This window comes from Meriones unguiculatus, chromosome 11, assembly GCF_030254825.1.
Source record: "Meriones unguiculatus strain TT.TT164.6M chromosome 11, Bangor_MerUng_6.1, whole genome shotgun sequence".
NCBI classification, from domain to species: domain Eukaryota; kingdom Metazoa; phylum Chordata; class Mammalia; order Rodentia; family Muridae; genus Meriones; species Meriones unguiculatus.
The window spans coordinates 7,731,915-7,755,551 of record NC_083359.1 but is presented as its reverse complement, the minus strand read 5'-3'; the positions used below and the strand labels follow the sequence as shown (position 1 = coordinate 7,755,551).

Genomic DNA, 23,637 nt, shown 5'->3' with positions numbered 1-23,637 from the left:
CTCCCATCCCTGCTCTTACCGTCCACAGTACTGCAACAGCTTGCTTCCCACCCGAGCTCTGCACTCCACCCAACTGTTTGAGTCATAAGCCCAACCTGTTTGTCCTCCTGGGGACTTTTTACCCCTAAATCTTCCAGTTTGCTTTCTGTGGTTCCCAAAACTATTGCCTTCCTTCCATTCCCCACTCATTTCCATATCCTGGTCACCACACCCCTCCTCTGAGTCCTTCAAAGTCCCTAAGGGACTCTTGGCCTCGGCTCCAAATTCTTCAATCTATTCTCCAGTGCAGCCAGCCAGCCCATCTTTCTAAAGTGCTAATCTGCTTGCAATACAAGCTTTCCCCAAGTCCAACAGCCTTCCAAGTCCTCGCTTTCATTTCACAGCCAAATAAAATAACCAGAACACAACTGCAGGAAGGCCATGCTTATCTTTCACATTTGAGGCGCGCATCTCCTGAGGGTCTTGCTGTATCGCCTCTTTCCGACATGCTTCCCCAAGTAGCCCTGTTTCCCCCCCTAATGTCTCTGGTATTCCAAGGGTCACAAATCTATCACAACTCAGCCAGACTCTGTGGTGCACACTGCAAGGAAATTGGAGCATCCCCCCTCCCAATAAACCTCCCCAAAGACAGACTGACGTGCCAACCCCCAGTGCCTGTGCTGGTGAACTAGTTTGGACAATTGAGCCTTCGCAGATGTAACTAGACTAAGACAAAATCATCCCCTTAAGACCTCCTTTCCTTCCTAATCTAATCTAGTACCAACCTTCCACATCTGACCTCGCACTGGTAGCCTATCTAAAAAGTCGAGTTCCCGACCTAAACTGGTACCCAATCTTGTTCACTTGTGATACAACTCTTTCTATACAACGCAGGCTGGCTTTGAGCTCACTATGTAGCCCAAGCTGGCCCCAAACTTGTGATCCTCCTGCTTTAAATGAGAGAGAGAGAGAGAGAGAGAGAGAGAGAGAGAGAGAGAGAGAGAGAGCATCAAATCCTCATGGGGAGTGAGAAAGTCCTAGGGATGGAGAGGAAGCTTAGGTTTGACAGAGCGTAAACTAGCCAGTGGGGGAAGGCATGGTGGGAGAAATTAATCTTCCCGTTCCCGGAGATGAAAGCCCAATGTGCTTGGAGCTTGGGAACCAAGGGAGAGAGGAGGCAAAATAAAGCCTGGATATAGACATCCAAGATGCACAAAGGAACTACAAAAAGTCTGTGCTGAAGCGATCCTCCTGCCTCAGTATCCTGAATAGCTGAGACTCTGAGTGTGTTCGAGATGAAATGAGGTTCGATAAGGGGCTTTCACAGGGAAGCACATAGTCCAACTAGTGATCTAACGATCCCCTAATCTGTTGTGTACAGAATCAATTGGAGGGCAGAGGGGACTTGTGTGAGAGGTGGGGGGTGGGGGAAAGCTCTCTCCCACAAGAGCTCAGCACACAGGACAGAATCGTTTCAGAGGAGACAGAACGGAGGAAATGGATTTGGGAGCTTGCATGGAAGTTAACCTGACAGGACTTAGTGAGGACTGTAAAGGATGCCAGATACGGATACAGAGAGAGCGAGCTTGGGAGCTCAAAGCAGCTGGGCTGTGCTGGACCTGCAGGCTTGTTCCCCTAACCTCCCCCTTTCTTCTGGGTGCGCTCCACACTGCGTTCCTATTGAGTACCCGTAGTTAGTTCTACCTGGCTGGATATGCACAGATTGCTCCGAAGAAGACCGGTGAAGTGGTCTCCAGAGGAGACTGTGGGTCAGCGAATGGAATGTGAAAGACCTCAGCTGCTCTGAATGCGCATTACCCCGTAGACATTCTTCCGGGAGGCTAGATGGAAGGAAAAAGTGAACCAAGAATAACTCTCTCTGACTTGTCCTTCCAAATGTGCCTGTCTTACTCCTGCTTTTGGACATCAGGCACCAGGTCCTTTGGCCTCTGGAACTTGCATCAGTGTCCATCCAGGAGCAGCCAGGCTTTTGGTCTTAATCTTGGACCAGAGAGGGCAGAGTTGATAGCACCCTTCCCCTACCCCATTTCTGAAGTCTGTGGCTTTGTAGATTGAACCACATAGACAATTTTTCTACCCAATGACCTGTAGTAAAACTTCTCTGTCCCTGTGACCTAAAGAGCCAATCAAAGAAGTATATCTAGTCAATATTTTTACCTGGAGAATATGAATGACACTTAGCAACACCCCATTGCTGCCCTAGTCAGTGATGTCATTTATGGGTCCTTCTACTTTACCATGGAGAGTGGATTCCTTGAGGTAGGCCGCACATGCCTAGCCTAGCAGGCATCTGGTTAAGTAAATCTATGCCATGAATGAACTCTGACCTACCCTCTCTCCAGTTGACAGGGACGCCATCGCCAGCATATGCTTCTCCCAGCATCTGTCTCACTTGGGACTTCCTTTTATGAGATTATCTAAAAGCTTCTTGCTGTTTCTTACTCCAAAGGAGGCTGCCACCCTCTCTTATCCTAGGCACTACATCACAAGAGAACCAGCCAAGTCCCAGGTGCTCTGATGTCAGGGTCTTTTGGATGAATTATGAATGGCTTCTCTGCAGCAAAGGGGACGCTAAGCAAGAAACCAGCAAGAGGGTCTTTTCTGAGATGGACACTCAACCAAAGTCCATGAGAGGATAAAACCTAGAACCTTTGCTCGGATGTGACCCGTGATAGCTCAGTAATCAATTGGTTTCCCATAGTAAGGGGAACAAGGACTATTTCTAACATGAACTCAATGACTGGCTCTTTGACCTCCCCACCTCCCAAGGGAGGAGCAGTACTGTTAGCCCACAGAGGAGGACTCTGCAGCCAGTCTGGAAAATACTTGACAAAAGCGAGTCATATGAAAGGGGAGGAGGTCCTCCCCTATTAGTGGACTTGGAAAGGGGCAGGGAGGAGATGAGGGAGGGAGGGTGGGATTGGGGAGGGAATGAGGGATACAGCTGGGATACAGAATTAACAAAATGTAACTAATGAGAAAAATAAAATTATGGAAAATAAAAAAAGAAGCCAGCAAGGCGGGGGTGCAGAAAGGGAATATTTTAAAGGGATAAAACCAGGTTTGAGGGAATCATCTCAATTCCTTGCCATCATTTTCCTCAAAAATCCTAACCTGAGGCCCTTCAGCCACTTTTACATCACAAAATATAGTGTTGTGTATGGGGTGAAGAAAACTTTCCCCCCGAGGCCTCAGCGGGGGAAGGCTGGCTATGGAGCTGTAGACTACAGTTGGTGGTGTGCGTTTGTAGGACTATTTTCCCGTCTTCTGCACAGGGCTGGGAACTGCAGGTAGAGGTGCACTCATTACCCTAGACGGCCGAGAGGGTTGCTGGGCGCAGTGTTCTAGGTTGGCCCCTGATCCTTAAACACGGACTGAGCGTCTTTGTCTGAAATATCGCGAGGTAAAACCACACATCAGATTTTCGGCGTTTTTCAGATTTGGGACCCAAATCTAAACAAGACACGCGTTCCGCATACGCCCCGTATGCATAGCCTGGAGATAATGGTGCCGAACACATGCCACCCTCCCCCACTAGGCTTGTGTTTTGACGGTAAGCGGTCACGGGAGCGGGGTGGGGTCATCTGCTTGGGGCATCGTGTCTGTGCTGAAAGGGTTGTTTTCTGAAGCACTCTGGATTTTAGATTTTTTTCATGTTAGAGATATGTCACCCGACTACCTGTTTAGGGTCTCAGCTCTTAAGCTATTCTAAATGTAAACTGGTCTGGGGTCTTCTGCTCTGACATGCACTGTCAGGTTAAGCGTGGGTGGACCGCCCACCCACGTCGTCACTGCCGCTGTACTTTAGCAACGGGTGGGATGGGACACTGAGTCACAACGTTGTGACACAGGTCCCCACAGGGCCATCCTCCTACCCACCGTGGCCCCGGAAGCCCTCGCGCACACGCACACAGCGACTTCAGCAGCTGTTAGAACCATGAGAAGTGGACAGTGCTCCGTGCGGGGCGGTGGGAGCGTCCCCCAGGGCACAGCACTCCCCCACTGTCTTGCTTTCACACCCAACTACCAGAAAACCGGTCCACGATACTTACAGATTAATTTTGTTATTTCACCCTTAAAAACCTGAAAAATCGAGGCTTGCACGATGGCTCAGCGGGTAAAGGTACCTGCTACCAATTCTGATGGCCTAAGTTAAATCCCCGAGACTGCATGGTGGGCTGCAGGCGCACACATGTCCACATGTAACAAGCTATTGAAAAATATCACTGCCTTCTCCAGCTGCCACACACAGCAAAACACAAACATATCCACGTGTTGGTAAAATATATTTTATTTGTTCATACAAAGAAAAAGTATGAATTACCAGAATTTCATTTTCCTAAAAACATCTTTCTGTGTAAAATTAATCTGTGTTATACATAGGACAAAATACTTGATTTATTTTTTTTGTACATATCGGCTATTCTAACGTCCATGTTATAGAAGACATACTGCTAAAATGTGCACAGCATTTTTGATTACTGGGCTGAATGAAACTCAGTCATAAATTAATGTTATAAAAATGAAAAAAAATAAACCAACTAACCACACCTTCAAATATTCATTAATCGTTCTTTCTGGAAAACTGAAAAGATAAATGAGAGCAACATCTGCATCAACACCTTCTGTACTCACTGACGTGATGTGTGTGTGTGTGTGTGTGTGTGTGTGTGTGTATGTGTGTAAGAGCCTTCCATTTCCCTTTCTTAGGGAGCAGCTAGGCAGGGTCTGCAACTGGGCTTCTCCCCAAAGGCTGAAGGGCGTCTGTCACTGGGGACTCTCTGAGAGTCCCCTCCCCAAGCATATCTCTCCTCCTCCATCCAATGAAGACTTTATTCCATAGTCACTCTGCCTGGAACACCTTTGTAAACGTTACAGAGTAAACGAACACACCTGCTTGCAAACATCCCCAGCGCAAGCTTTCCATGAATAGACACTACAACGAAACAAATCAAAAGTTTTTGTGGAATTTTGTTGTTGTTTGCTTTCAAGCCAGGAAAGAAATGAAAGCTTTGAGAAATAAAGTTCACCAGGAATATGCCAGACTTTTCCTAGAAACCGGGAGAACCCTCAAACACGGGGTGGGACAAACTGTCAAGACGTAAACTGCTGTCTGTGTCCTGGCAGCTCAGCGGTGAAGCTCGATGGCCTTGCAGTTGGCCAGGACAGGAAGGGACAGACCTAAGGCTTGGTTTCCTATGTTGCCCAGCTCCTCCAAGAAGGGGCTACATGGGGTAGTAACTAGTAACAGCTATCCCATGAGGCAGCATCTTGGGCAGGGTCCAATCAGTCAGGGACTGTAAGCCATCGGGACCTAATGAAGAGGCTCCCACGCTGTTTGGGTCATTTGACCAACCTTGAAAACCTCACCCTGCTCCAGCAGCGCTAATTACCGACATCTGCTTGGATCCAAGGACTTGACTCAGCACAGAATCTTGACTCACTTCAGCGTCCGTGACTCCATGACCTTCCTTCTATCTCAACACATCCTGTTTTTGTTCTATTCTAAAGCAAGGGGTAGACAACTTAAACAAGCGTCCAGCTTGGGAAGAGAGCAGAAAGGCTCACACCTTTTTCCTCCCACTTGGCTGTGTACCGTTCTCTGAACTCTGTGAACTTCTACTCTGCAAGCAGCCAGAAAGCCTCCGTGAAGGCCTTGGACAGGCCGCCTCTGCCTGTGAGCAAGATTCTGCAGTAGGTGAGGGGAGGTGTCCTTGTTCTAATTTCAAACAGCCTTTTACAAGGAAAAGTACAGGCTGGCGAGAGTCTTTCATGCAGGCATTTCTATGCTCAAGCAGCTGGCCAGGAGACTATGCTAGGATTGTGGTGTTGGCCTAAATGCAGGCAATACACAACTGTGTATAGGCAGAGGAAAATGAGCAAATGACCATGAAATGGGCTGGGGGTGTGGCTCAGTGTTTGCCCAGTGTGCAAAAGGCCCAGGATTCTGCCCTTAGCTCTGCAGAAGGAGAAAAATAAAAAGGAAGAGATGGATGTAGCATCTAAGAACTGAACATAGCCAATGACCACCTTCTTTCCACTATAAACCTGCCCAGGGACCATCTTGCTGCCCAGAATAAGCTAATTCCAGCCGGGCTATAACTTGTAGAAAACCACAAACTTGGTTTTCAAACTATCCCTATGGACCGTCGAGACCTCTCGCTAGTTTCTAGAGACAATGTATCTTCTCTTTCCGTGTAACTTTGATCATCCAGTCAAGTCAGACTATAGAGTGTCCAAAGGAATCTTTTGTAACTATCACAATGTAACCATTTCAACCAAGTATGCAATCTCGAGGATAGTCTAACTCAGGCAACAATCCTTTTCGGAAGGAGGCATTCTGGTTTAGGAAACTGAGGATTAACTGAATATATCATGCTAGTGATATCAAACTATCACTACACAGTTTTCCTAACTAGCGGAAGGATGACCCCCTCCCCCACCCCCGTCCTCCCAACACAGAGGTTCAAGAAGAACCATCTGCCTATTAGCAGCAAAGCTGGCAACTTCTCTGCTAACCCCCACTACCTTAGGGGAGGCTGCATAAGTGCCAGACTTGAGTACCTACAAGCAGCCAGCTTTCCGAGCCTGGGCCCACTAGGACCATCCTCCAAACCCTGCTGTGGTCACTGCCTACGGATGGTGTCGTATCTCTGGGATGGAGTAAGCATTTCAGAGGCGCTTGGCTGCAATGACGGGCACCCCCTTCCTCTACCAGGCTGCTTGTTATATCTGAGTGTTCTGTCTTTTCTCTCTTCTGAGACCGTGAGCCTATGGGTCTACACATAGCAACACCTCTATGAATGCTGAGGGATACATCTGAACCCTATGGGTCCCTTACATCCAGCACCCAGGTTTAGGTCTGGGAGACTCTTTGGAGCATCACACAGAACTGTCTGGCTGAGGAAAAGGGTGTGGTGCATTCTTATGCAAATGAGACATCACCTTTTTTGTCAAGTATCACCACATTCAGGGGACCTGGAAAAGGGAGCAATTTCTGCATACACTTCCAGCTGGCTAAGGGATGGAGGAATAGAGCAGAAAAAGGCTGGGTCATAAGGACTTGGGTCCCTGTAAGGGAGGTGAGAGAAATGCCCCTTGGTTCTAGCTACATCAGTGAGATTAAGGAACTGCTTATGTAAATTCCACCTTCAGACTTCAGCAAGCTGAGGCAGCTCCGTGCTTCTAGAAGGTTTCTGGGCAAAAAGAAAAAAAAAAAAAAAAAGAAGAAAGAAGGAAAGAAAACAACAACAATAACAAAAACCAACCAATTGAGGCAGCCAAGATCCAAGGAGATAGTAGGTGGAGGATCCAAGGTGATTGAAGGCTGAATACCCGTAACAAAAATCTCAAGTTGTGCTTTTCTTATTCTTAAATACAACGGGGTGGGGGTGGGGGTGGGGGTTCGGGGAGGAGAACAAGGAAGCACCATCGATTGTGAGGGACAGAACAAATATGGGAGATAAACACTTTGGAATGTTAACAGACCGTGACGCGAACTCTCTGCAGAGCGTGGCTAGGCAGCTTAGTGAATTAATTGCTCGTGAATTAAAAATAAATTATTATAAAATAGATTTCTGTACATTTTACATACATATACTCTCTCTCAATAGATAAGCCGCAAGGGGAGGACACTCAGTCCCAGCCAAAGTCGCGGCCGGTCATCTGGTAGAACTTGCGGTTGAAGGGCCGGTAAAAGTCACGCAGCTGCCGCAGCACCTCGCGCGCGATGGCGGGGTGCGCGCGGCCCTTGGTCTTGCCCAGGCAGTGCGGCTTGCCGCTGCCCTCCGCCTTCTTGAGGCACGGGAAGCCCTTGGTCTGGTTGAAGTAGAAGTGCTTGTCGGTGATGATGCGCTTGAGGCCCAGGAAATCCTGCACGCGGCGCAGCTCGCCGGCCGGGTCGCTGACCAGCCGCTCCCCGCTCACGAAGAGCATCTGGCGCAGCGGGAAGTGGCGCAGCCAGGGCTCCAGGTGCTTGGCGTACAGGCCGATCTGGATGGCGCTCCAGGACGTGTCGATGAGGCCGGCGCTGCGGTTGCGGAACGTCAGGCTCTCGAAACTGGGGATGTCCGGCCGCTTGGACAGCGTCTGCGTGTAGTCCGAGATGGCCCTGGTCACCGGGTCGCGCACCACCACGATGAGCTTGGTGTCCTTGGACATGGCCGAGATGCGCGCGGGGGCCTCCCGGGTCACGAAGTAGCTGGGCGTCTTCTCCATGGTGATCTGTCCCTCGAGGGTTCTGGGCATCAGGTCCCTGCGGGGGGCAAACAAACAATCTGGGGTCAGACAATGGAGCTTCTGCCTCTGGGCTCAAGATCACACCTAATTCTGGCGCCCTCTTATTATTGAGGCCATTTTTTTTTTTTTTGAAACAAAAAAACGCAACAGGATTTTAGAGCCCAGAGTACATTAACCCTTTCCACCACCAGCACCCCTGCGCCTGCCCCAACTGGGAGGCCAGACAGCGCCCAGCTGAAGCTGGAGCACCTTCCCACTAGGCAGAAGGGCAAGGCCAGTTTCTCTGGGGTGCTGGGGTGAGTGTTACCTCTCCCTAAGCCAACTCAAAGTGTCCAGTTTTCGCAAGCCCCCACCTCCCCACACCTGTTAGACTCTTCCAAAAACCTATCAAAAATGGCGCCAAGAACTCAGGTTGCCTGTCCCTCAGCTGGCACATGTCCACCAAGCCCCGATGGTCTTGGGCACCAGAAATGTGACTTGACAAAACGGCCAAAAAGCAACGGAGCAGGCATTATCCAAAAACTCCATGAAATACAGACAGACAGACAGAACCAGACCAAGTGAAAAATCTCCAGGCAGTCAATGCTAGATGCTTCCAAAAAAACCTTAGATTCCATCAGGGCAAAATAACTGTGAGGTATCTACCAGAGTATTGATTCCGCCAAAAGCACCAGACAGTACTGTTGCCACAAACCGTGACACCTGGACGGGGTTTCTGCATTGGTGAATGACAGTCATGCTGACTAAGGAATCAGTGGTCTGGCACCTTGGTTACAGGATGTGAGAGCAAGAGGCAGGTGGACTAGAAACCATTGGGACTGGTTTGTGCTGTTTCATAGATTCTGTTGCGTGACTACACAATGATTGCTGTGAAGCTAGGAGTCGGGGTGGCCCGAGCCACCGACTCTAGAAGTGTAGAGTCTGGGTCCTGTCAGTGAACTTGAGGACATTTTCAGTAGACCGGATGAAGACGCTCCACGGAGCAGAATGAGCACCAGTCAAAGGCGAGCAAAGAGGAACATGGGAGAAAAAGGACCAGGAAATCCTGGGTGGGGACGGGGATGGGGGCAAGGTGGGGGCTAAGGGGTGGCAGACAAGAATGAGAATACGGCATACAGGCATGTCCATGGGTTAAAGGTTCGGCAACATCTCTCTGCAGGTGGCAAACTGGAGGACAGAGAGAAAGAGAGCATCTGGGTGACACATCTTCCTATGGACAATTCTAAAAAGATGCCACATGAAAGCAGAGGCCATGCGTACCCATAACACACACACACACACACACACACACACACACATACACACACACACACACACACACACACACACTGTTTAATCCCTAGGGCTTAGCATGGTGCACAGAATCACAGCAGGTGTCTGCTAAATGACTATAAACAGTGATGGATTAGTGGTCTTGCTGACAGGTAAGCCCCGAATGGAAACAAGAAAGGCAAACGGATGAGTTTTACTTCACAGTTTGGGTGGGCTGGACTGGGAAGCCTTCTCTACCGCCTTGCGGCTCTGTGACCAGGGAGTGAGTTTTTAACATCTCTGAGCTTTGCCACCCTAACGTGCAAAACGAATAATTCCATCTACCTGCTGAGTTGCTAAGAGAATTAAGGGAGGATTTCAGAGCCACAGTGGTTTGTTCAGATTAACACTAGAAGGATGTAGGTCTGGGGGTTCTGCTCCTTCTGGCTCTGCAGGCGGCTTATTATTGGCTGTCTGGAGAGAGCAATGGCTACCTCAGGAAGATGTAATAAGAATGAAAAGTCAGTAATCAACATAGTTAGAGCATGCTTGACACGCTCCCCATGTCTGGTACATGTGTGCCATTATTATCCCCATGCATATGACTCCTGCCAGTTTCATTCTATGAAAGGATTAAGCATCAAAATTAAACATTAAATAAATAGGCAGTAGATCTGTCCACATATGTAAAACCGCCCATTACCTATGGGGTGGAGAGTCTGACTGATTTTTGCTTGGGCACAAAGATGAAATACAAAGAGAGATAATCTTCACATCTTTTTTTTTTTTTTGTGGTAAATATTTCCTTCTCAGTAGAACATTCTAAACGTCTATTTTCAAGCCATCATGCTGCCTGAGGCAGTAATCAGAGTACGTTTTTAGAACTGATGACATAAACTTGACTTCGTAGGAAAGAAAATGTTTGGTTCTGCAGAGGGTGCAATCTCCTTCTAGGACGAGTCCACTGGGAGTCCACACAAGCCGCACTTCGCCTGGCCTAGAGGAAGCTCCTCACAGCCCCGCTGGGTGCTAAAGCCAGATTAACCCACTTACTATAGGATAGTGGTGCCATCAGGCTAAGGTAATCAAGGATTAAAAGACTCCCAGCTCTCAACTTACTTAGCTCGTCTCAGGAAAAAAAAAAAATCGGGTCAGCTCTGACACAGGCCGGGTTTCTTCTGTGTGCCGAGCTGTCTGCAAGTGGACAGCTTATAAGAAATCCAGACTCAAAATGAAAGCAATATGGCCACGGTGAGCGGTAATCCGGTTCCCCACCCCACCCCACGCCCTGCCCTGGGTGGCCAGAGCCACTGGGAATGGGTGTAGCGAAGGTGCTTTCTCTATTGAGGGATTTGACCTGACGTAGACTTTGAGGTCCTGCTGTCAGGTGTAGTTCTCAGGAGCGGTGACCTTCCCATCCGTGTGAGTTTGCTCAGCTGAACACTGACGGCAGGGGTGGTGTCCTGCTCTTACAAAGCTTTACAAAACTGGAGACTTGATACTGAGACTGGCACCTCACTGGCACTGAGAAAATGGTGCCCATCACCTCCTGCCAGGATCCTGGGAAAACAGAATGGCGCATCTGCACACAGGGCACTAGTCACCCGGTGAGCTCTATCCATGGAGGGCAATTCATTTGTTGTGAACAGGGAGCTACACAACAAGACCAGTAAAAAGGAACAGTGCACGTGTTACGAAGTCCCGAAGAGCTTTATGGGGCACTGACTGGGGAAACCCCTGTCTGCAGACATGCCTCGTAGGACTTCCTAAAGCTACAGGACTTTGACACTCGTTAAAGCAACAGAGCCAGGGCACCTACCTTTGTGACTCTGAGACTCGGCCCCAGCTTTGATGGAATCTGAGGCTGATCTCCCCAGTGAGCTTGATGCAGACAGTAGGTAGTCAGGACTGGGTATCTGGGTTCTCCACTACTGAATGCTTCCAGAGCCCCCTCTGAAGACTTCAGACTTCAGATCTATATCAGGCTCTGGGCTTTGACAGACCTGGCATCGATCTCCAACATGAGCTTTCGCTGGGCCTAAGTGAAGGCTTAGAGGCCTGACTCCAATTTGGTCAAGCACTGAACCTTTGCTGCACGGAGCAGAGAACAGAGCACCTAAGAGTAGGAAGAACTCCTTGTGTGGAACTTCCCAGGTGCTTACAGGTAAGACCTTTCCTTCTGGTTGGAGCTGTCCGTTTCTCCACCAGCAGCTTCCAGCGTCAAGTTCTTTCCATGCACCACACACTTACACACACATACACACACACACACGCACACACACACACACACACCCCTTTCATAATTTCTCTGACCAGGCATCCCAGAGTCCACTGCAGCCCCAAGCTGGCCCCCACAGAAGCACATCCCATGGGGTAATTGTGCTGCTCATTACAAAAGCCAGTTTCTCAAATGGATAGTCACAGCTAATAATTATACCGCACTTCGGGGGCTCACAAAGGAACTTTCACATGCATTATCTGATTTAATCCCTCACCACAGGCCTTTGAGGTAGGTATTGTAATCCCCAATTTACTAATGAAGAAGCTGAGTCTAAAGCAGAGAGGGTGATGCCTGGGTCACGGAGCTGGGACTCCTGGTGTGCCCTTTCCACCCATCCAGGGTGTCTCCCTCTCAGCAGTCTTTCTGTCTGAACAAGACTGAGAGAGCACAGGGCTTTGCACGGCTCTCTTTAGATACGTGTCTGTTCATAAGTTAAATACCTCTGCTTCACAGATTAGAATCTTAATGGTAGACACTTAAGTCTCAATCAGATCACTGCTGATCATAATTGTTCAAATAGGAGTCAGATTTCGAAACAATAAGCCTCTTTGATTCACACATTCCCATTGTTACCTGCAATTTATGGGGCTTGAAAAGTCATCAGCAGTTCCAACAGCCCCTGCCCTGTATTAGTACCACTGGCTCAGCCCCTCCTCTCCTCTTTCCCAGGGGTAGGAAAGCACACCTCTCTGAAAGCACAGAAACCTGGTACACTCATGAATAAGTGAATGAGAAGCAGAGGCCCAGGCTAAGAAAGAGGCACAATTGAGAGCTCAAGCATGGAAAAGTTCCTTAGGATGGCCCGGGAGACCCTGTCTTGGCATGAGTATCTACCACGGAAACAGAGTGACAGAGAGCGGAAAGGATCCACACCTCCAGGGAGAGCTGCAGAGTGAGGCAGGCTTGCCACCCTGTCTTAAAGCCTAGAGCTGCCCATGAACACCTGGTACGGCCCACAGGGGCATACAGGGCTTAGACCTCATGGGAAGATTTACAAGACAGTCGTGTGTATCTCGTTGCTGGCTAGGCTCACCTCTGGGTGCACAGGAGAACCACTGAGGGTGTTTTAGCAAGGACTAAATGCCTGGGCTCCACCCAGACACACTGAATGAACCAGGCTCTGGCTGGGCACTGCTCCAGCACGGGACTCTAATGATTCTCCTGTATAGACAGGATGGAGTGTCTGCAGCCTTGGACTTAATCATGGGCATTATTTTTTTTACATTGGCATTTGTATGCACCTAAGTAGAGATGCTGTGTGGGTGCTTAGGGATACTACAAAGAAAAGCGGGGGGGGGGGGGAGGCACACACTGAAGATTGAGAGCTCAAGACCAGCTTTGCCTACATGGTGAATTCCAGGCCAGCCTGGGTTTATGACATCTGATCCTATAGGAAGAAAGAAAGAAAGGAAAGAAAGGAAGGAAAGAAAGAAAGGAAGGAAGGAAGGAAGGAAGGAAGGAAGGAAGGAAGGAAGGAAGAAAGAAAGAAAGAAAGAAAGAAAGAAAGAAAGAAGATGGAAAGAAGGGTAGGAAAAGAAGGCTGGAGAGTTAGATAGCTCAGTCATCAAATGGGTGTAATGCCTTGGAAAGGACCTGAGTTTGAGTCCCAGAACCCACATCAAGAAGCTCAAAACAGCCTGTAATTCCAACTTCAGGGGATCCAGTGCATTCTTCTAGCCTCTTTGAACACCAGTACACACACACACACACACAAAATAAATATTTTTTTAAATGTATGTGGGGTACAATATTGTGAGCAGAAACACAAGTTATTTGGTGACTCTGAGGTTAATTGGGTCAAAACCCTCACCCTCTCAGCTATTATTCTACTGCATAGGAATGAGGCTGTGGTCCTGGTGGTCTATAAATTTCAAACAGAAGCACACACATACAGTGAGGCTAACTGCAAACAGAAGTGAGGGATGTTTTCTGCTGTTAACAGCTCTCTCTCTCTCTCCACATACAGATCTGACTATGACTAAAACACAAGGAGGCAAACTAAAACTGTAGCCAGTAACATATACACTTACTCAGGGAACAAAGAGAAACCAAAAGTCAGATCGCATGGTGCCAAATAGAAAAAAAACCAAACTCCCCATCACCCTGTTCAGAGCTAGTGGCTTAAACCCTCTATTTTTTTAAGGTCCCATAGAATTCAAATGAGTGCAAAAACTGGCTACTAGATCTGGCCATGGTGGCATGTGCCTAGAATCTTAGTCCTTGGGAAGCTGTGGCAGGAAAACTGTTTCCAGTATAGCTGCCCACCAAAAACAGAGAGGGGAGAGAAGGAAGAAAAGGCAGAGCTGTTTACCCCTCTTTGGGAGGTGATACTAAGACACTGACCCCAGGGTCTTGCATGTGCTAGGTAAGTTCTCCATCACTGAACTATACTATAAAACCTTCTTTTTATTTTGATATGAGTATAAGTTGCCCAGACAGGTCTTGAACTTGTGATACCCCTGGCTCAGATTCTAAAGCCACTGGGCTTACAGGCCTATGTGGGCAGGCTCAGTCTTCCTTCCTAATGTTCAGGCACGGAGGAAAAGATGGATGTCTAGCAGTCCAGCCTAAGGTCAGGGTCTCAGCTACTCTGTGCCTTTGTCTGCAGACTGGAGACTTCAGCATATACATGGAGCCCATCACTGCCGGTTGGTTTCTCCCAGAAGAGAGCTGAGTTCCCCAACACCCCAAGCCCTTCTAAGAACAGCGGAGAGGGGGTTGTTAAAGGCAAAGCCTTGGGGAGTAAGAAGTAAGACTGGATCAGAGGAGTTCTACACAGCCTCCGGTTTTGATGCTTCCCAGCACCAACACTGCCCTGCTTTTCTTTGTTCTTTTTTTCCCCCTTTAGGAACACCCTGAGTCTGACCATTCATCGACTGAATTTACTGGATGAATGGGAATATGATGTGGCAAAAAGGAAGATGCTTAAAATGGGCGTAGCCCCCTCACCATAGGCCAACAGATGCTGGACAGTCACACAAAACAGCTGATGCGAGTTAATGACCTTCAGTGACAAGGCTGGTGTGGGGTAGGTCTGGTCTTCAGTTAGCAGAGAGCAGGCAGGAGCTATGAATCCCTCTTCCTTTTTCATAGATAACCTCATTCTTGCTGAGTTATGGAAATAAGCCATGTTTTCTGAATGCCAACGGAGACTTTTTCTTCTTTTAAAAGTTTTACATTTTAAACTCACAGGGGAGAAAAAAAAAAAAGCATATATGTCCAGTACTAAGAATGATGACAAATGCACAGCCACCATAAGAATCATGAAAGAGCAGCCCTGCCATTCTGAAGCTCCCTGTGCGGCCTTCGTCCTAGGCCTAGCAGTTCCCCTAACACAGGGCCAAGGGCTGACCTAGGCCTTGTTTCGATACCATTCCAGGGAAAAGGCAATTAAAATGAGAAAACAGTCATTAAACACTCAGAGATTTTGATTAAAATAGGTACAGTTTCTGAAGCATCGAAATAAAGTTATTTTGTGAGGCTCTTTGCTTCTAATCGGCATGACCCCTTGGCTCTACTCCCAAATTCTCAGGCCTTGGATCCCACATCTTTTCAATTAGCCTGCAGAAGAGGCCAAAATGGCTCTTCCCATTCAGTTCCACAGTGCTGACCAAAAACTCAGGGCCAAGGCCAGGAAACTGTGATGACCCACCAGCTTTAGCGTTTCCAAGAAGCCGGTGTCTAAGCCGCTGACAATTCAGACACAGAACAGAAGAACAGAAGGCTTCTAGGAACACCCCTTCCAAAGAAAAAGAACTGGCTCCCTACCATCCACAGCCACAGGCGGGCCCCAGCAATGAGGAAGCTGCCTTTCAAAGTGGGAAAGTAAACCAAGTTCTTTTGTTGTTGTTGTTTTGTTTTGTTTTGTTTTGTTTTTTGAATATTTGGCAAACTCATAAACTCTAGCAGCTGACCTGAAAATTTCCTGGGATCTAGGAAGGGAGGGAGGGGTGGCTAGGTGGGAGGTATTTCAGGGCAGGAAAACCTCCTAGGGCACTGAAACAGTGGGTATGGGAAGTCTTAGCCCACTTTCCATTGCTGTGATGAATTACCCGAGAGAAACCACTTACAGGGAAGAAAGGTTTTTTTGGCTCATTGTTTCAGAGGTTTTGTTTCATGGTCCCTGGGCCCCTGTTGCCTTTAGGCCTGTAGCAAGACAGGGACAGGAGGACAGTGACAAAGGCACAACCCCCACCCCCTCTAACTTAACTTCCTTCTCCTGGGGTAGAAGCTCTAAAAGCTCAAGCTGTTGCCAACAGGCGGAAGGGTTTGGGCAGAGGGCAACTGGAGCTCCAGGCAGGCATGCGTGAGAGCTTTCCAAAAGAAATTCTAAGGAAGACAGGATGCACCAAGGCCGACAGAGGCCTCATCACAGATCGGCTGCCTCGGCAGGCAGAAGCTAAAACCCTTCTCCCAAAGCCTGCCTGCCAACCCCAGATTCTCTGCTGCCTTCGCACCATGTAAGTCACAAGGAGCTTCTCAGTTCCCCCCTGGCCCTCTTCTGCAGGAAGCCCACAGCCAGGGCTGTGAAAGAGGCTCTGCTGAGAAAGCCAGCCTGCCTGTGCCCAGACAGTGATGACAAGTCTAAGCTGAACCAGCATCGGTTCTTCTTAATGGCACACCCTTCTTTCTTCCCAGGAGACTCCTTTTGGTGGCGGGGCACAGTGCTATCAGTTGACAGTGTGGGCCTTCATCTGGGCCTTCTCACTTCCTCAGAGGCCAGAGCCCACCAGGGCTGAACCCCTTGAAAAGGCCACATCGCCATAAGCAACTGTCTCCCTTTGGGGATATGTTTGCATATCAAAGCACTCCTTTGGGAGACTTAAAAATAATTTCAAGTGAAACTGTAAATAGTCTAGATTTCAGGTCTTGCGGAAGTGATGTCATGATTCTTAAAAAGTTCATGGGTCCTTCGTCCTTTCACTTTTTTTCTTTCTCCTTTTTAAGGTAATGGGTTGGAAAGAAGAGAAATAACAAAGGACGGCTACCCAGTCCTGGCCCCAAACGCTGCCCAAGGATTTGGCCTCCATTGTTCTGGAGTTTCAATGCTGCTCTGAAATAAAAGCTTTTCAGTGTTGGGGGAGGGTGAGGAGCCAGTGAGCGTCGCACTGCCCAGGCAGCTGGAGCCCCCTTTCCTTCAGGCCTTTGCCTGGGTCTTAGGCAAAGGGGGTGGTTCCTGTTCCAGGAAGGGGCTAGGCCTTGGAGGGGGAGTGAAAAGCTAATGGGCTTTTGTGCTCTTGCTCCAAGCCCCTGCTTCTGTTTACTGCACCTCACTGTCTTGCTGAGGCCTGAGAAGGACAAATCTTGTGAAATCTGATGGATCTGTGTCCTGTTTCCTGGAAGAAGAGAAGCCTTATAATCATTAGGAAGACGGAAGTTTTTCTGGCCTGCAGACTTCGTAGAAAGCAAATGCAAAAGCAAAAAAGGCCCAAATGATGGAGAGGGCAGCTGGAGACCCAGAAAGAACTGAATGGCTCTGCAGCCTACCTACCTGCAGTGTCTCACCTTGGTCCCAAGAGTCAGGAATGCCCAGGAGGCTCCACCTCCTCTGCACAGCAAGCAACCCTCCCCCACCCACCTCTCTCTGCTTATCAATTCGCCAGTTCAACACAGTAAATGCAAGTTAGCTCCTCTTATCACAGACTTTAAAGGACTCAAGAACCTTTTAGGGAGCAAAGGAAGCACTTTCTACCACAGCGACAGGAGGTGTGAAGCCTGGGCGCACTGCTGACTCAGGACTACTTCTCTCGGTTTATTTCCTGGCTGGCTCATCTGTACACTTGAAGCTGACCAGAGAAAACCCTTAGCCTAACAGCCATCGGAGGCCCCAGCCCAGCCCCCCTAAGATGAGAGACCATCTCCAGCTTGCTCTTGAGTGAGTCAGCCTTCAGCAGGAGAAAAAGGCTCCCCACCCTGTCTAGGCTTTCTTTTCGGTTGTTGTAGTTAGCTATGTTTTCTTGAAGCTCACTGAAACCGCCACAGATCACTAGACTCTGGCTTGCCTGGCATGGTTCACACTGGAAGACAGGAAAAGGGGAAGGCTTTGGTGGTCGAAGCAATTGGTAAATATTGTACAGGATCTGACTCTGTTCCCGTCATCACTTAGTGTAATCTATGGAATCTTGGTAGCTAGTGTTGCCTGACTGGCAAAATCCTCAGATAAAAATCTTCAGCATCTCTTCTGCGTTCTAAGAAAGCATCCTCACCCTGTCTCCACACCCATTCCAAGAGAACAAATATAGACACAACAAGGAAATCAAGTATGGCCACACAGTCATCAAAGAGGTAAGAGTGACAAGAGATTAGCCATTTGCCTTGCACAAGCCTCTCTAGAAACTAGCCTGGTGACTTCTTTTTAAACCTATATATCTGGTTTTAACTTTCTTACTTATTGCATTAATCTGGGTGCTTTGCCTGTGTATACATCTGTGCTTCCCTTTCCTGCTTGGTGCCGTTGGCAGCCAAAAGGTGTATTGGATCTCCCTGGAAGCATTATGTGGGTGATGAGAATTAAACTCAGTCCTCAGGAAGAGCATGCAGTGCTCTGGACCACTGAGCCATATCTCCAGCCCTAAGCATGTATGTCAGAAAGCAAAACACTTTACTGCATCTTCCTGCCGTCCATATTTTGCTTTGCACTTAATTGCACTGGTCTATCTTTGAAATAAGAAAAGGAAAGACAGCAAAATACCAGTAAGCACTTGAAAGCTGTAGAGGCATCAAAAAGGAAGCAGTGCACTATGCTTACAGCTCAGAATGGAAGGTCATGGGGCAGACATGTAAAGAGAATTGGGGGCAACCTGGATGGATAAATTATCATGGGGTCTCAGGCCCCAACTCTCAAGGATGACACATTTATGTATCACCACTCCCATTACATTAAGTGACACAATTACATTAAGGGGCCATCGACATTAAAAAAATAAAAAAGGTCCTGAGCTTGACTGTCAATCAAAAGCAAAGAACAAGTGTGCTCTGAAATCAGAGAATCTATGCCCCTTGAGAGGCAGGAGCAAACAGCCATCAAGTGCTGGCTGGTAATAAGCCATGCCCTCTGGTTCAAGCTCATAAAAGACGACAGTCAGTGACAGTGAGGAAGATGGCTGCTCAGGATGCACCATTTGGCTTTGGTTGTTCTTAACATATGTTTGCGTGCCCACGTATCCATCCATCAGGTGATGGCAGGCTAAGATGACAAAGATGTCTGTTGGGACAGCAGCAGGCTCGGGGTAACATTTAAACAGCATGTCCTCCATGGAGGATGAGTTAGCAAAGTGACTTCTGGGGGGTGGGGGATGGGAGCAGCATTTCATGGGGCCTCCCAATGGGTAGGGCCCACGTGGCTCAAGATGAGAAGCTCCCACAAGGGTGAAACTATGTTCCTGGAAAAAGCCACACCTATGTTGGAGACCTGAAACTGACTGACTTAAACTTTGTGACTATGAGAAGTTGGAATGTTGCAGATTAAAAGCTGAAATAATCTTGGGCTATCTCTATACTCAATAGCCATGTATCACTTACCTCTCTATTTGAGCTGGTATTCTTTCGACTACTAGATAAAATCTCTAGAATGTGTTAGCTTAGCACGCCCCCCCCCCCCAGATACCACCAACCCAAAAGGTAAGAATGTCATCGGATAGCATACCAGACCTATAGCAGAGTCCTCCCACAGCTGCCTACTGTGCTGACACCCTCACAAGTGTATGCGGAAATGCACTGATTCGTGACAGAGTTTGTTCTATGACTATAAGAGCACAGGTAACCATCTTGATGGTAGAACATGCCATCTGAGGCAACCTGAATTTCTGTCATCGGGTCATGGTAACTCCTATTTGGCTCTGAAAAATGATTCCTTCTCCTTCTCTTTCCCTGTCTTTCTCACCCCGCATCCCTCCCTTTGCCTCAGCGACAGGATCTTGTTTTGCAGTGTAAGCTGGCCCAGACCTCATGATCATCCGTCCTGCCTCAGCCTTCCTGGTGCTGGAATTGCCTTCAAACACTACCACACCAGGCTCAGAGAAAGAACGGTCTCTCACTTCCTATCAGTGCTGGGAGGCGCCTGCCCTGCTCATCCTTTCTTCTTCCTGAGTCCACAGCTATCTTTTTAAATGACAAGTCTAAAAATCTTGTAAACCCTTTATAGTGTTCTAAGCACCATTTTCAAATGCTTGCTGGCAACATGGCCCTTCTCCAAGTGAGTTTGGGGTTCTCTGGTTAGTTTCCTCTCCAACCATTCAGCCTTGCTTAGAGCTGTTTCTTCAAGGCATGGTGATGTTCCTTGTTCCCAGGGACCATCTCCCTCCAGGAACAATGTAATGAATTTGAATGCAACCCTTACTATCCTTCCAGCAAACATACGAGCCTTACCATAACCTTCATCGGTCTGCTAAGACTGTCCACAGGAGTCTGAAGACTGGGGCTGGGTCTTGTCGGTACTCTGACAAAAATTAATGATTGTTAGAGGAATGAAGAGTGAACAAATAAGTGGTGGGTAGAACCTGCCTTTGGCTCAGAGGCAATGAGAAGACACACAGAGCAGGAGATGAGCGGCATGAAATGCTATCTCAGTCGTAGAGGAGACATCTGGGGGTGTCTTCAAAAATGTTTGAGGTTTCAGCCGATTACCAATTCCACGGGCTTGCCAAAGACGAGTATAAAATAGATAGATAGATAGATAGATAGATAGATAGATAGATAGATAGGGAGAGATAGATATGGAAGTTCGGAAAGATGTTTTTTACTAATAAGAAAACATGAAGAGATGTCTCCACCCGAAAGCCATGCACTGTCAAGATTCCAGACCTGGTGACTTTGGAGCTCCAGAAGTTGTAGTGTGTCCCAATGGGAGAGAAGTCATGAATATAGAGATGCAGACCAAGCCTTTTTGCAGACCATAGAATTCTATGGATCTGCCTTCCCATCTCTCCAATGACAAAGTCCATCACCCATTTGTAAATTCATGTCAACATTCCCTTGCTACAAGGAAACCTACAAATTCTTTTGACTTTCCCTTTAAATAATAAGACTGACCCGCCCGTTTCCTTCACTAACAATGGGTGAGATAAAACCCTTAATGTGATACAGGTCTGTCCATCTGGGAAGGAGTCATGGTCCTCCCTCCCTTCTCCTCTTGTTCTCTCATCCCTTTTTGCCTTTCTCTATCCTATAACAAAAAAGCTGGGCAAACTTTGAGGTTTATCCCATACTCCAAACACCATATGGACCTTCCCAGAAAGGTATATTAAAATAAGTGAAATGATGTGGATCTGAAGACAGGGGTGTGGGGGAGGGGGCGATAGGAGCGAAAAAGTCAACTCATTCAAAAACAACTTTGAAAGAGAGGAAAGCTGGCAACAGGAGAGGGGAGTGGAGAGGAAGGCCTAAGGAAACTGTCAGAAGGTATGGCCTGTGTGTGTTCTGAACTCATCCATCTAAGGAGCAGGCCTTCCCTTCCCCAGAAATTTTGGGGTTGGGTCATTCAAGAAAGATCATAAACCAAGAAGATCCAGGCTCTCAGCCCACCAGTGAGCACAGACAGGAATGGACAGAAGAGCAACACTGTTAAAGATTCTAGGCCATCAAGCTGCTGCAAAGCCATTTGGGCATTGTGGTTGGGGTGCCCTGCGTGATCTAGGGATGGTCTCTGTGGCCAGTGATTGCCTCCCTCAGAGAGGCACCACTGAGCCCCTGGCTTCTCTGAGCTCTGACAGCGCCAGATCAAACTTCTAAGTGTCAGCTGTCCCCTGGGAATCCACTCCCAAGTCTCTGGGCTGAGAACACACACTAAGCCCATAAGTAAACACCACCTAAAGGAGGGATCAGAGGCCTGCTTTCCTGAGCCCCATTAGCACGTTTGGGAAACAAATCAAACTGAAGGCTCTCCTGGGTTTACTAAATGCAGAGTAACTTGTCATTCTGAGGTGTCAAGACTCCCAGGCGACAAACAGCCTGCGACCAAGCACTGGCCCTAAGAAGAGGCCCTGCTCCACCTCGTCATCCAGTGCGGCCCTGTGTTTGCAAGGCTGTGGGTTAGTTATGCCTCTGTGGTTACTGGGACAAAACACTAGACAAGAGCAGGTTAAGGAAGAAGGGAAGGTCTGGTCCTGTTCAGGGTTTGAGGGGACCATCTATCACAGAGGGGAAGTCACAGCCACTGGAGCTCCTGTCTGTGAAGAACAGAGATAAGGCCTATGAAAGATTACAGCAAGCAAGAAGAAGGGTGTGCAGCCAGACATAGTGACATATGCCTGGAACCCAGGGCAAGCTACAGAAAATCCTGAGCTGTCTACACAGCAAGACTCTTGCTAACAAGGGGGTGGGGTGGGGCAGTGCAGGGCTGAAGAGCAAAAAGCAAAATAAAGTACTGCTAGGAACTGAATCCTGGAGTTCCTCGGCTTTTAGGAGTGACAGCCTTTGAGAACGCAGAGGATCCTCTTTGCAGCAAATAAATGGAAGGTGGGTCCTGAGCTTTAGGGATACACAAACAGAGGTAAGAGCTGCTGATGCCAGTCCACCAGCTGGCCACTGGCCAATAGCCTGCTCAAGGTGCCAAACGGCCAGAGTGGACATGGATGTGTTCGCGGGTTCGTCTGGATTTTCTGATCCCACCGCATGAGGCCCGTGGGCTCAGCTCATTCTTGGATGTGCTGTGTGAGGCTGAGGCCGCTGTATTGCCTTAAGCTTTGAAAGAATGAGGTCTGCATAGTTTGGCCATACCTCAAAGACCCTGCTCTGCGTGATGCTCCAAGTCCTCGCTACACAAGCGCAGCAGCCTGACTTTGGAACGGGAGAAGCAGGCTTACCCTTGCAGCAGCCATGTTCCCACAGGGCCCTGCAGACGAGGCAAGCAGCAATGCACACAAGGAGACCCTATGGTTCCTCGTGTTCAAAGGTGGAGGCATCACAACTTAGAGAAGGCAGGCCCCTGGACCCCAAACTCAGACAAGGCAATGAGGGGGCAAGAACTCGGAGTCTAGACTGCTGAATTTCTAGGGTCATGTCCGTCCTGAGCCTACAGTTCTAAGATGGGCCACCCTCCACATGGTGGTAATCTTGGAGAGTTAGTGAGCTGGAAGGAGAGCCAGCTCATGGGATCAAATTGTGACCATCACTGTCATTCTCTGCCCCACCCATTACCACCAACCTCCTTTCTAAAGAGGTTATCTCTGCCCTTCCTGCCTGACAATCAAACCTGGAAGGGTCTGGTTTAAAATTAATGTTGTTTGTAATTATAAGGACCACATCTTATAATAAGACAGCATGTAGACACTATATATGGAGCTACACACTCTATCCATGAGATGGCATAGATGAGATAGTATTGCATGCAGCAGTGGTTGGTCATCAACAAGCTACATATGTAACAGGGGCCTCACTTGTCCTCAGCGGGTCCCAGCCGTCCAGGTATAAGTGTACCCAGATGTTGGCATGAAGGGTGTGATGGTATAATGAGCCATTTCTCAGAACATCACTAAGAGGAGTGTGACTGTGTATGGGTGCATGTGGGGAGGAAAGGCAGATTAACTTAGGAAGCAGAAGTGAAATGGCCCTCCGGAAAGCCAAAAGTCTGCTGCTTCTCCTACCCCAGCTCTGGCATTCCCACTTTGCAGCACAGGATCTAACCCTTTTCTCAAGTATGTTATGCTCCTACAGAAAGAAAACACTTGCCCAAATGTTGAGACGGAATTTCAGGCCAGAATTGCTCAATGCTGGCTTGGCTGGGGACAAATGCTTCTGAAATAAAGAGTTGGATTTGTTTCACAGGCACTGCATGCTGGCTGGGCAGATGAGCTGGCCTGCCTGAGGCTCTCTATGTCCTGGGCTCTCCTCCTCCCTTCCACTCAACCCCAGCTGTGAAAGGAAGACAG

General features: G+C 48.3%; 1 protein-coding gene across 1 annotated transcript in view; it reads right to left on the bottom strand.

Annotated features, from left to right (window-relative positions):
* Nucleotides 1-4,273: 4,273 nt before the first annotated feature.
* Nucleotides 4,274-23,637, bottom strand: part of Hs3st3b1 (heparan sulfate-glucosamine 3-sulfotransferase 3B1) — a 33,538-nt gene continuing 14,174 nt past the window's right edge. The window contains exon 2 of the mRNA XM_021650727.2: nt 4,274-8,254. Coding sequence (XP_021506402.2) covers nt 7,636-8,254 — 619 coding nt within the window. The 3' untranslated portion in view covers nt 4,274-7,635. The remainder of the gene's footprint in view (nt 8,255-23,637) is intronic.